Below are 13,531 nucleotides of genomic sequence, written 5' to 3' on the forward strand. Positions count from 1 at the left end.
CTCGGAACTTTTTAAAATAGTATCCTGTTCTTTTATGTTTTATGTAATACCTTCTATTTTCTCACTAAGAATATTGTATTTTTTCCCTTCATACTTTTTCTCTATTTTTCTTTGTGTGTGAGTTTTTGTTATTTGTCTCTGAAATATCGTGGTTTTTGAATGTCTGCTCATTGCTCTAAAGAACCATCAGCCCCTGTCTCAAGGATGCAGGCTTGGCTGCTGGTATCTTAGCCTCAAGTTGAGGAGAACCATGGGGAGTGTTGTGCAGACTTCACCTAAATCTCCAGTTTTCAATGTGGTATCTTAAACTCATTTTCCCATTTCCAGTGCACTCTGTTTGCTCTCTTAGACCAACATCGGAGGTCGCCTGTCCTAAGCCTCTCTGAGGTTGTTCAGTTTGAAGCTGTTTGCCTCTGGCTCCCCTTTCGCTGTTGGCAGAGACATGTTTTCCAGCTTCACAATGTTGTTTCTCCTATCCCTTAGTTCTTACGATTTAATCTCCCTGCCCCTTTTTACGGTTATTTTAGAGGAGTTTCAGGTAGAGCAGAGGTGTTTGATCTGCCTTGTTTAACTGGAGGTCCCCTTTGAATGTTCAAGCCATGACATTTTAGTCAAGAGATCATTAAATATCAGATGGCAGATGTGTATTTTTGAAGAGCAAATCATGGCAGGAAAATTATATTCTTTTCCAGATAGGCAGGCCACAAATAGAAAATCATTTAGTTCATTGTCGTGATGTCCTTTACTCTTTTTATTTTGTCCTGTGTCCATCTTATTAGGAAAGTTTGTCTTTTTTATCTTTTTAATTTTAGTGTAAAGTATATTAACAACTGGTTTTAAGGGTATCACCCAGAGAGTTTTTGTCCCTGGTTAATACGAGGGTGAATTAACAGTGATGCAGCCCGCAGCCCATTCTTTTCAGTATTTTATATTGGTGCAATGGATTATAAATTTTGATCTATAATTTTATTTTGTCATAGGGTCCTTCTCTAAATTTGGTATCAAGGTTATACTATACAAGATAGATTGGGTAGCTTTTCCTCTTCCTATTCTCTGAAAGTTTATATGAGATAGGTATTATATGAGTAGATGTCTTTCAGGGGTGAGAGGAAGACTTTGAACCATACTTTCCTTTTTAAAACAGGTTAAAGTTTATCCCGGTTTTCTGTCTCTTCTTGAGTCTATTTGGATAATATATATTTTATTTACTTTCAATTTGATTGACACAAAGAATTCTCTTAGGACTTAAAAACTGTATTGTTGACTGGTCACAAAAACAAAACAAAACAAAAAAAACCTCTGGCGTATCTGTAGTTATCCTTTCCTTCACATTTTTAAGTAGTATTCGTGCCTTTACTCCTTTTCTTTTTAAATCAGTCTTGCTAGGGATCTCTTATTAATCCTTTAAAAGAACCAGCTTTTTGGTTTTATTGCTCAGTTATTGTTTTTGTTTTTCTCTTTCTGCTCCTATCTTACATTTCTTCTTCCTTCAACTTTGTTGGGCTTTCAGTGGTTTTCTTCTTCATTTCTTGAGTTGAATTAAACTCATTGGATTCTGTTTTTCCTTTTCTTTTTTGTTTTTTTTTGAGACGGAATCTCACACTGTTGCCCAGGCTGGAGTGCAGTAGCACAGTCTTGGCTCACTGCATTCTCCACCTCCCAGGTTCAAGCGATTCTCCTGCCTCAGCCTCCTGAGTAGCTGAGATTACAGGTGTGTGCCACCACGGCCAGCTAATTTTTCTGTTTTTAGTACAGACGGGTTTTACCATGTTGGTCAGGCTGGCCTTGAGCTGCTGACCTCGTGATCCACTTGCCTTGGCCTCCCAAAATGCTGGGTTTACAGGTGTGGGCCACCGTGCCAAGCCTTGATTTTGTTTTTCTTCACAATACGTGTGCTTAAGTTTGTATAACCCCAAGCATCATTTTACCTGCATCCCATGGTTATGGAACTTGCTTCTGGATAGTTTTTAAACTAGAAGTGCAAACTGCAACATTGTGAATTTGCATTTTTCTCCCCAGACTTTTTACTTGGAAAATTGGAAAGAATAGCACAATCAGTATATATCCTTCACCTAGATTTACCAGTTGTTACTGTTTTGCCACATTTGCAGTTATTTCTCTCCCTGTCCCCTAACCCTGGCTTTTTTTTCCTTTTTTTTTTGAGACAGAGTCTCGATCTCTCACCCAGGCTGGAGTGCAAAGTCTCGATCTCTTACCCAGGCTGGAGTGCAGTGACCTGATCTTGGCTCACTGTAACCTCCGCCTCCTGGGTTCAAGCGATTCTCCTGCCTCAGCCTTTTGAGTAGCTGGGACTACAGGCATGCCCCACCACACACAGCTAATTTTTTGTGTTTTTAGTAGAGACAGGGTTCCACCATGTTGACCAGGCTGGTCTTGAACCCCTTACCTCAGGTGATCTGCCCACCTTGGCCTCCCAAAGTGCTGGGATTACAGGCATGAGCCACTATGCCCAGCCTCTCCTTTCTGCCTCTATTTTATCTTTTTGCTGAGTCATTTTAAAGTAAGTTGCAGACATCATTATGATACGTCACTTGTAAATATGCTAGCACTGAAACTAGGCTGTTTTCCTGTGCAAACACAATACTCTTAGTACACCGAAGAAATTTAGTATTTATACAATAGTGCCATCTAAGATAAGTTCATACTCAAAAGTTTCTCTATAATTATTGTTTCAGTAATATTCTTTATAGCTGTGTGTTTGTGAATGTATGATCCAGGATCCAGTTGAATTTTTTTAAAGTTTGATTGCACTATGTTCAGAGAATATGACCTATATAATGTTAATTATTTGGAATTTGTTGATGGTTGCTTTGTAACTTTAGTACATGATCATTTTTTATGCCAAGTGTGTTAATTTAGTTCAGAATTATGGCCTACTAATTTTTTTTCCTTGTATTTCACTTTATGGTAGAGGTATTGGTTTGGTCAGTTTCTCCTTAAAATCAGCAGTTTTTATGCTTTATATATACCGAAACTGTAATAAAGATATTTTAGAACAAGACAAAACTTCGAAACAAATGAATGAGAAAAGTTGGTCTCTAAGAGTTGGAATGAATAATTGTAGCAACCTCCCATACTTAGAAGTGTCTCAGGCCAGGTGTGGTGGCTCATGTCTATAATCTCAGCACTTTGGGAGGCTGAAGCAGGCAGATCGCCTGAGGTCAGGAGTTAGAGACGAGCATGGCCAGCATGGTGAAAGCCCGTCTCTACTAAAAATACAAAAAAATTAGCTAGGTGTGGTGGTGCACGCCTGTAGTCCCAGCTACTCGGGAGGCTGAGATTGGAGAATCACTTGAACCCGGAGGGGCGGAGGTTGCAGTGCACAGAGATCATGCCATTGCACTCCAACCTGGGCGACAGAATGAGACTCCATCTCAATTAAAAAAAAAAAAAAAAGGTGTCTCAAGAGAAGCTAAGGTACTATTTTGAAATATTAAAAAACAAAGGGATTTCAAAAAGACATGCCAAATGGGCTCCATCCTAAGAAGCTAGTAGAATCATATTGATATTTGGAGAATTTCTAAATCATGTAGAGGTAAATCACCACTTAGTAGATAATGTGAGGCCTTGTTAATTCTGTTAGAGGTTGAGTTTACAGACTAAACAATTATCTTAATTGGGGAAGTAAATTGTACTTTTATATTACATCATGTATGTTATTATAGGTCATTAACATTTTGTCATTTCCTTATAGGGAAATAAGTGACATTTTCAGGGGGATTTGTAATAACTTTGATCTGCTTGATTAAAGATTTATTCTACTTCCTTAAATTTCTAGAAACGTTGACCTTAGTTTTATTCTTTAACTTAAGGGTTACATGTAAACAATTCTTAAACTGGTGACTGCTACAGTAAATACCTCTTTTGCTTGGACTTTATATATCCCACCACTTTTTCTTCTCTCTACACATGACAGGGATTTATGGGCATGGACTGAGCTGTGTATATTAGGGAATGTGCACACACTGTGTGTCTTGAGAGTTTGGTGTGTTGGTGATTCGCACATCTGGCAGGTGACCAGAGCTGCCTGGGAAAGCTTTCTTATAAAGTGTGAATCTTCTGAAGGTCATGGTTGGAAATGGGGTCTTCGAGTCTGGGCTCACGGTGATGCAGCTGAATCGCATTGGAGTCTGAACAGCTGTGTGTATGCTTACGGTAGTAGTGAGGCCCACCTGTGGCCATGCTTTTGTGGGTGTCTGTGGTTTTATACCATGGAGGCCCTGAGTCTGATGACCAAATTACAATTTCTGCCATTCTCCTTCTCAGACTTTTTGGAGCTAATTAAAAGGCCCAGGAAATTTCCACCTTTTAAGTCATTTTTTGAAAATGTAAGCAAAGCTGACTTCCTGCCAGCATTTTGCAGTGGATTGTTTAATAATGTTCTCCCCATAGCTGGCTAAGAAGAAGGGAGGGTAAGTGTGGTTCTTGTGACGTTTCTCTTTCTAATGTGTCATGGACTCTTGGTACTTCTGTTTCTTGAAAGACTGCTTCTGTTTTGTTCCATTGACTGTGAACATTGTGAAAACATGTATGCAAGACAGAGCTGCCATACGTGATGTTTGGTGTATGAAGCGCCTGCTCTTCTACTGTGCGAGGACTTCATATGTGGTTGGAGTTCAGTGTAGGAAATGGGTGTGGTATTGAGTGAGTTGTTCAGTGGGCCCTTCGCATACTTGGGTGGTGGGGAGAGTTCAGAGATCTTTTATCACCAAATTTGATGACTCTGCCACCAGCCACTGTACCCGTTTCTCCCTGTCATGTGTATGCCACGAAGCACAGGGAATGTTGGCGTGAGACTCTTGGGGTCTGGACAAAGCACACAGCAGAATGAGGAATCACCTTGAGAACCTGAGGTTACCACCAGTCCCTGTGTGAGGAATGCTAACTCTGGGGATTCTGTGTTCTTAATGGCGTCCTGTGCACAGCCACGTTGGAGAGTCAGTGGCATGGAGATAGAGAAGGGAGGTATCATTGTCAGCTCTGTAGAAAGCAGACAGGTTGGGTTTGGCTTTATAGGCTAAGGTGGAGCAGGGCTAGAGAGGGAAGCAAACATGGGCTTGTTTTGTCAGAGCTGGGGACTTCTAGGGGTGCAGTGAAGAACAGAGCTACAAAAGTCGGAGGAAGCCAGACTGTGGACCCTGCATAGTCTTGAATTTTAGGCCCTGGCAGTTAAATGTTACAGACAGATGTAGTTTGGTCTCCTCCTACCCAGAGATCATGAGAAGTGAGGGTGAATGGCAGTCAGTCACTTGGGACTTTGTAATATCTTAGGCCTAAACACTAGTGTACAACTGGTGTCTTTTGAATTAAATTGTTAATGGTTTTTGTAGCTAGAAATACTGTGTTGACAGTCCAGAGACATTTGTTTTTATGGCTTGCACTGTTTATACAGATGCATGTGTAGGTACCACATGGTGAGGAAAGCCTTCCACAGATAAAAGTCCTAATAAGATAGCCCATGTTAGTTTTTTGGAAATAAAATATTCCAGCCCTCTAAGGGTTAGAAAATTTGATCTTTTCTCTTTCATAGCATATTTATTGACTTGAAGTTCAATTTAGCATAGTCTCTGTGAGGGATTTCCTTAACTCACAGAGGAGGCACTGCTTTGACACCCAAGAGATGGAATCTTAAGCCTCTGTCTTTACATTCAAGCTGTCAGTGTGCAGCCAAGTCCTGGCTAAGAAGCCTTCTTGCAGCAGAGCTGGGAGCAGAACAAAAAACTTGGGTGTGTGTTATGTAGCTGAAGCTCTCCTGAGTAGAGGAGGTGGCTTGTTGGTGCTGTTCTGCCTGAATGGGGGTCAGCTGCAGCCAGGGCCAGCCACCCAACCCCACAACACCATGTACTGGCCTGTGCGTTTCATTCCCTGCGCTGCCCTAAGGTTGATGAAATCAAATATTTTTCCTAAGCTGGAAGAGGGAATTACTCTTACCTAAAGGGGGAAACTTGAGAAAGCAAAGACCTGGTATTCTTAGAAAATGTTAAATTTTGTTCTCGGCAAATTTGATGTTTTTATTAAATTTTTTTGAACATTATATGTGGATCAAAAATATAAAATGGTAGACAGTGAAGAGCCTCTTTCATTCCCCTGTATTCCAACTGCCTATTCCTTTACACATATATACATGAAACTAGTTTTTATTACTTTCTTCTATATCATTTTTGCAGATGCAGAAAATGTGGATGTATAGTTTTATTTTCCCCCCATTACACAGACATATTGTATATACACTGTTCTGTGTTCCCTGGAGAGATTCCCTACATTGCTTGTCTCTCTCTCCCAATAGAAGAACAAGAGAAGTTTAATAAAGGTGTGTTTCTTAATTTTATAGAAAGTGTGGATTGCGAATTGATGGGAAAACAGATTTACATGGATTTGATTGGATATCAAAGATAATGAGAGTTCCTGACAGGGGTTTATGATGCTTTTAATGAAGCTTGTAGCATTAATGTATTCTGACTCTTAGAAAATTTTTAAAAACTTCCAGTGAGTGGGTCTTTGGATTATCAATAATGAAAACTTCCATTTGTCTATCAGTTTGGCCGGTGATCGTTTTTGATACCCCTGTCTTTTTTCACTCCTAAAACATCAGTTGTTGCCTGTGAAATGTTCTTTTTTTCCAGCCTGGAATTGGTTTCCAGGGAGCAGAGGGTATAGATTTTTTTGTAAGCTCTTGCCATCTGCAAATGCTATAGCACCTCCTTTTTCCTCATTTCTTTTGAGAACAGCCTGTCTCGCCACTGTTTTACCACAATAGCCCATGAAGTTCTTCAGAGCTCTGCCATCCACTCAGAACCCACTTCTCTAGAATATACTGTGGTGTTAGAGTGGGGTTAGTTTTCTTGATGTTCAGTAAGAATGTGAAGACAGACAACTTAGACTTCACAATGGTGTAATTGTGGTTAATAATTGTAATTGGCAAAATCACAGAGCATTAAATAGGAAAGATCTGAGTTGGCTTAAATGTTTTTCTCCCTTGGAATTCCTTCCTTTTTTTGTAATTAAAATATAAAACCTTCATCTTTAGTCTTCCCATTTATTTCAGATCAGGCAGTAAAAACGTCATGGGATTCCTTAGTCACATAAATATCAAATAAGCTTAGAGAATGGCCTGCACTTAGGATGACAAGATGCAGTGAGACTAAATTAACTTTCTGTTTTCTGGAATCTGTTTCAGCAACTCTACCAGATCCTGACAGACTTTGATATCCGGTTTTATATGTATGAACTACTTAAAGTAAGTGGTATTCATAAACTGTTAATTTTTTCAGGCCTGTTCATTAAAAGATAAGTTTTTGAGAAAACAAAGAGAACTCAAGCAGAATGTTTCTTGATACCCAGAGGATTTAGTGAAGTTTTTAAACTTATACTGAGGCCTCCATCGAAGAATCTTCACATAGAAACTTTCCAGTGGAACTGACAAAAAAGTGGCCAGTCAGGGGGTACCAGGAACATTATACCTTAGAACCTCCCATAGCTCTTGTTTGGTCCATGTGTTTTCTCTTTGCTGCTTTATTCTTACTGTGAATATAACAAATCACCCCAAACTTAATGACTTTTAAAAAATGATTATTGTTTCTTATAATTCTGTGAGTTAGCCAGGTGATTCTTTAGGTCTCAGTTGACTTGACTGGGGTAGGATGGTCCAGGATGGCCTCATTCACAATCTAGGACCACAGCTGGAGCTGCAGGGATAGCTGAGGTCTCATCCTCCAGCCCGTGAAGTCCATGCTACTTCCCATGGTGGTCCTCCTGGGGTTTCTAGCGGCAGAGAGAGGGAAACCTCAATGTATAGGCACTTTTCAACCCTCTACCTGTGTCATATTTGCTAATACCCTATTCTCCAAAGCAAATCACATGGCCAAGCCTAGCTTCAAAGGGTGGAAAAACCGACTCCACTTCTTGATGGGAAAAGCACTGAAGTCATATTGTAGAGAGACATGCCTACAGGGGTGGCAGGCATTTGCAGCCATCTTTCCTTGCCATGTGTCGTCATCTACTTGCATGAGTCTTCCTACCCCTGTAGCCCTGGCTCGTTAATGCAGGGAGAAGTGATGGGTAGAATGTCTAAGAGACTTACTAACCCCAAGCACAATGAAATTTGAAGAATTACTGGTTGGTGGAGGAATGATCATTTTGTTTGTCTAGATAAACACTTAAAGGAATGCTCAATTTGTAAATTGGAATACACCCATGGGTCCTAGATTTTTGTGTCATGGATCACTAAGAACCTAGAGAAAACTGAACTCCTTCCAGAAATGCTTGTATTAATATGCAATCTTGCGAAAAGTTTTAGGGTAGTTGTAGATCTTAAGAACAGTTCTATGAAATGAATGTGTTTTTATAAGAACTTGTACAAACCACTTTTTTTTAGAGAAAGCTGAGGTGGTGGGTTTAAGGTTCACTCTTATGACTAATGGGCCTTCCTTTTTGTCAGTAAGATCAGAAAGACAAAAAAAGATCGAGCTTGATTTATCCCACCTTTCTCCATGTCTTCTCCAGACTAAAATTGAAGCACTGGTGTGGATAAAATTTGCAGTGCCAGGATCCTGTGAACTGTCAGGCTAGCTCCTTTCCTGGAGGTGCTTCCCGAGTAATCCTATGCACTCTCACCCCATGAGAGCTACAATTCAGATCTCACAGTTGGTTATTTTTAAGTAAGGTGGTATTGAGATTTTGTGTTATTTAACCATCAGCCAAAGCTAAAGTTGTTTAAGCCAGCTTGCCCTTAGGTCCCATAAAGACATCCAACTAATGCAGGTCTTCCCAAGTGGACATGTGGGTGTCGCTCAATGTCTGATGTCCTTTCTGCTTTCTGGAAGTAGCAGCTAGGCAGTAAGGGCATATACTTATTTTTGCTAATGAGACATAGAATCCCAGATGAAACTTGAAAAATGTCTTTCATGCTTAATAGTCAGAAACTGTACCAGATTTTAAAACTGAAATAATTCCCCAAAGAATTTCAAAGCATGTCAGTAACTCCATAGGGAGTCCGACTAGGAAACTTGGCAAAAGAATTAATTACCTTACTGTATTTGTTCAGTCTTTGCTTTCATTGAGTATTTTTCCCATGCCAGGTATTGTGGTCTTAATTAGTTTATTCCTTTGGACAGAGTAGGCAATATAGCAGAATCAACACTTGGTAAATTTTCTCTGAAAAGAAAAAATAGGAGTGGGGAAGACTAAATATTTAACTCCTTTGAAAATGTAGAAACAACTGAGGCTGAGGGCTGCAGTGTGATGACTCAGTGACTCAACCAGATCTCCTGATTCAGATTCAGGGAGGTCTGCCCACGACCCCTGGTGTCATAAAGCACTGCCACAAAGGCACTTTGGAATCTTGCTACAGTTATTATAAAACAGAGGAAAAAAATTGAAGTAGAATTTAAGCGAATTAAATAAATCTTAAATGTAAAGTTTTTAGGATGTTTGTGTATGTAAAACTGTCACCCAGATTTACATAGGACGATGATATCCAGTATAGTTAGTAACCACTGCCCATAGGTAAATTAAGTAAAATTTAAAATTTAGTTGCTGGCCAGACTTAGTGACTCACGCCTGTAAATCCCAACGCTTCAGGAGGCCAAGGCAGGTGGATTGCTTGAGCTCAGAAGTTCAAGACCAGCCTGGGCAACATGGCAAAGCCCTGTATCTACCAAAAAAAAAAATACACACACACACACGCATATATATATATATGAATATGTATAAATTAGCCAGGTGTGGTCCAGGTGCATGCCTATGGTTCCAGCTACTCAGCAGGTGGAGGTGGGATGATCCACTTGAGCCTGTGAGGCAGAGGTTGCAGTGAGCTGAGATCATGCCACTGCACTCTAGCCTGGGCGACAGAGCAAGGCCCTGTCCCAAAAAATAAAATAATAAAATAAAATTTAGTTCCCTAATCACACTAGGCACATTTCAGGTGCTCGGTGGCCTCATGTAGCTAGTGGCTACTGTATCATAGCATGCAGGAATAGAATATTTCCGTCGTTGCAGAAAGTCCTATTGGGCAGGGCTGGTAGAGGATATTGTGAACATCCTGCAGGGCTCTCTTGTGTTCTTCTGTTCAGTGTCTCCTCTGAAGATTATATCCTTATATGTATCCCCATAGTTTAGTAGTGCCTGTTCTTGATCTTCAAATAACAAGCAATCTTTATTTTTTTATTTTTTTGAGACAGAATCTCTGTCGCCCAGGCTGGAGTGCGGTGGCACGATGTCGGCTCACTGCAACCTCCACCTCCCAGGTTCAAACAATTCTCCCGCCTCAGCCTCCTGAGTAGTTGGGATTACAGGCGCGTACCACCACACTTGGCTAATTTTTGTATTTTTAGTAGAAATGGGGTTTCACCGTATTGGTCATGCTGGTCTCAAAACTCCTGACCTCATGATCTGCCCGCCTTGGCCTCCCAAACTGCCGGGATTACAGGTGTGAGCCGCTGCGCCTGGCCATAACAAGCATTCTATATTGTATACTCTTGGTTCAGGGAAAAGCACAGATCGGGGGAGCTTATTCCTGGAATGCTAATCCCAGGGCTCATTCTCTGGCTTGTGTACTCCTCCAACATGAAGAAGTCCACTCCAGTGTCCTTGAGAGTCTAGTTTATTGCTTCTCATCCAGGTCAAGCTTGTCCCCCAGGGGACATTTGGCAAAATCTGGAACCATTTTTGGTTGTTACAACTGGTGGGGGCTCTACTGGTAGGTAGAGGACAGGGATTCTGCTTGAGGAGTATTTCGTTGACCTTGTGTAGGATTCAGGTGCTTGTTAAGGTTAGCCAAAGGTCCTGAATTTGAAGTTTATGAAGATAGTTATTATTTTAGGCAAGGGAGATTTAGAAGCAAATTTTTATGTTAAAAAAAATAGAGCTTAACAATCTAATAAATGATTGAAAGATTTGAATCACCATTTCTCCAAAGAAGATTTAGAATGGCCAATAGACACATAAAAAGATGTTCCACTTCATCACTCATTATGGAAATAAAAATCAAAACCACATGGAGATACCACTTTATGCCCACCAGAAAAGCTGTAATCAAGTTGAACAATGACAGGTGTTGATGAGAATGTGGCGAAACTTAAACCCTCAGGTTGCTGGTGGGAGTAAAAGTGATGCAGCCACTGTGGAAGATAATTAGGCAGTTTCTTAAAAGTTTAAACACAAACTTAGCATACAACCCAGCACTTCCACCCCTAGGAATCTACCCAAGGGAAATTAAAGCATGAGTGGAAACAACCCAAATGTCCATCAGTAGTAGTGGAATACCACTCAGCAAGGAAAAACAACTTGGATGAATCTCAGAAATAGTATACTGAGTGAAAGAAGGTAGACGAAGCACTATACGTGTATGATTTCATTTATGAATGTGCAGAAAAGGCAAATCTATACCAGCAAATAGCAGGTCAGTGGTTGTGGGCAGGGCATGGAGGGATTGGGAGAAGTTAGGAGAGGGGATTGACTACAGACAAGCTCAAGAAAAATTTTAGGGGTGGAGATGTTCTAAAACTGGATTGTGGTAATGGTTGCACAGCTCTTTAAATTTGTGAAAAACCATTATATACCTAATATCTGCATATCAATCATCTTATACAAAGCAGTTTTCTCCCTTGGAGTAATAATGTAATGATCATTCCTTTTTTTTTTTTTTTTTTTTTTTTTTTTCTTTGAGATCAGCTCTGTTTCCCAGGCTGGAGTGCAATGGCGCCATCTTGGCTCACTGCAACCTCCGCCTCTCAGGTTCAAGCAATTCTTGTGCTTTAGCCCCACAAGTAGTTGGGACTAGAGGCGCCCACCACCTCGCCTGGCTAATTTTTTGTATTTTTAGTAGAGACGGAGTTTCGCCATGTTGGCCAGGCTGGTCTTGAACTCCTGACCTGAAGCGATCTGCTTGCCTCGGCCTCCAAAAGTGCTGGGATTACAGGCGTGAACACCATACCTGGCCTCGTAATGATAATTCTTAAAGGCTCGGGGATTGTATTAAGGAAAATACTAATGCTTGGTCATCCAGAAAACCCACGTGGGACCCTTGTGTACAAAATAAGCCATATTGAAAGATGTATTTGAATGTCATTCTTCATGTCCACATAGATGCTGGTCTGTCCTTTGAACCATTATGAGAGGTGACTCCAGTGAGGTTCCAGAGTCTGGTTTATCATCCCACACACACACCACCCCCCTCCCCACTGCCTGCCTTTTTTGCCCAGGCTGGAGTGCAGTGGCACCATCTTGGCTCACTGCAGCCTCCACCTCCCGGGTTCAAGCAGTTCTCCTGCCTCAGCCCACTCAAGTAGCTGGATTACAGGCGTGCACCACCACACCCAGCTACCTTTTGTATTTTTAATATAGCCGTGTTGCCCAGGCTAGTCTCGCACTCCTGACCTCAAGTGATCCACCCGCCTCAGCCTCCCAAAGTGTTGATTGCGAGATTGTGCCACTGCACTCCAGCCTGGACAACAGAGCGAGACTCCATCTCAAAAAAAAAAAAATCTTCCTCCTAGCCCTTGCCATTCCCTTCATACCCTCTCTCTACTGGCTGTAGTATGCCGAGAGAGCAAGGGGTGCCTTCTGAAGCACACTTTTTTTAATCTTTCAATACAGGCAGCAAGCTGCCCCTTGGGGGACTGTATTCAAGTCAAGGTGTCACAAATAATAAGACTGTGCTTGCATTGGGGGATGGTAGTGGGGTTGCTTACTATTATCTGTGCTTTCTTACCTAATAGGCTCTGGATTACTGCCACAGCAAGGGAATCATGCACAGGGATGTGAAACCTCACAATGTCATGATAGATCACCAACAGAAAAAGGTACCATTACAGCCAGGCAGCAACAAGCTTGATTAAAAGGCTTAGAGCAGACCAGAAAGCTGTCCAGTGCCACGAAGGTTTCTGTAGACCCATGATGGGTTTTTGGGCAAACTTTTGTTACTGTGATTTTTCCCGTCTCCATTGTCGATTTCTACTTTGTAAAGCGTAGTACACAAGGAAAGTAGACGGTTTAAGTATAGTGGCTAACTATAGTCACTTGTTTTATTTTGGTCATAGTTTTCTGAAGGGCCTCAGAAAGAAATTACAGCTGGTGATTTCTGCTTCATTTCTTGATGACCTGCAGACCAATCTGCCTGGCCTTAAAAGAACACTTAGGTCCCCCCTATTTTTGATATCCATCTCTGTTGGCCCTAATCAGTGAGTAAATGGATCATCTAGTAGTAGACGAATAAATCAATGGAGCAGTGCTTCAGTCCTGGAGTGGGATGTGTCCCCCCAGCCCTTTCACTGACGCCTGGAGCTTATAATGAAAAGCTATGAATAATGGGAGAATGTGTTACCAAATGTAACTGCCTACAGTTTCTGAATGTAGGCAGAAAAAAAGGTTGAGCTCTGTTGATCTAGAGAGAGGAATGAACCAGGATAATTTAAAATTTTTTCAAAAAGCATTTCAAGTGCTCTACTCTAAAAATGACCTCTTGCACAGTTGCTGAAAATGTCATCTTTAAGCCAGTGCACCTGCTCACATT

At 41.1% G+C, this 13,531-nt stretch overlaps 1 protein-coding gene across 3 annotated transcripts in view; it reads left to right on the forward strand.

Annotated features, from left to right (window-relative positions):
• Positions 1–13,531, forward strand: part of CSNK2A2 (casein kinase 2 alpha 2) — a 40,388-nt gene that overhangs the window by 16,927 nt on the left and 9,930 nt on the right. For 2 of the 3 annotated variants that reach the window (XM_003916964.4, XM_009196550.3), the window contains 2 exons: positions 7,199–7,258; positions 12,738–12,821. In XM_003916964.4, coding sequence (XP_003917013.1) covers positions 7,199–7,258; positions 12,738–12,821 — 144 coding nt within the window. The remainder of the gene's footprint in view (positions 1–7,198; positions 7,259–12,737; positions 12,822–13,531) is intronic. The other variant, XM_031658189.1, reaches the window with a different exon arrangement.

The sequence above is a fragment of the Papio anubis genome, chromosome 18 (genome assembly GCF_008728515.1).
Source record: "Papio anubis isolate 15944 chromosome 18, Panubis1.0, whole genome shotgun sequence".
NCBI classification, from domain to species: domain Eukaryota; kingdom Metazoa; phylum Chordata; class Mammalia; order Primates; family Cercopithecidae; genus Papio; species Papio anubis.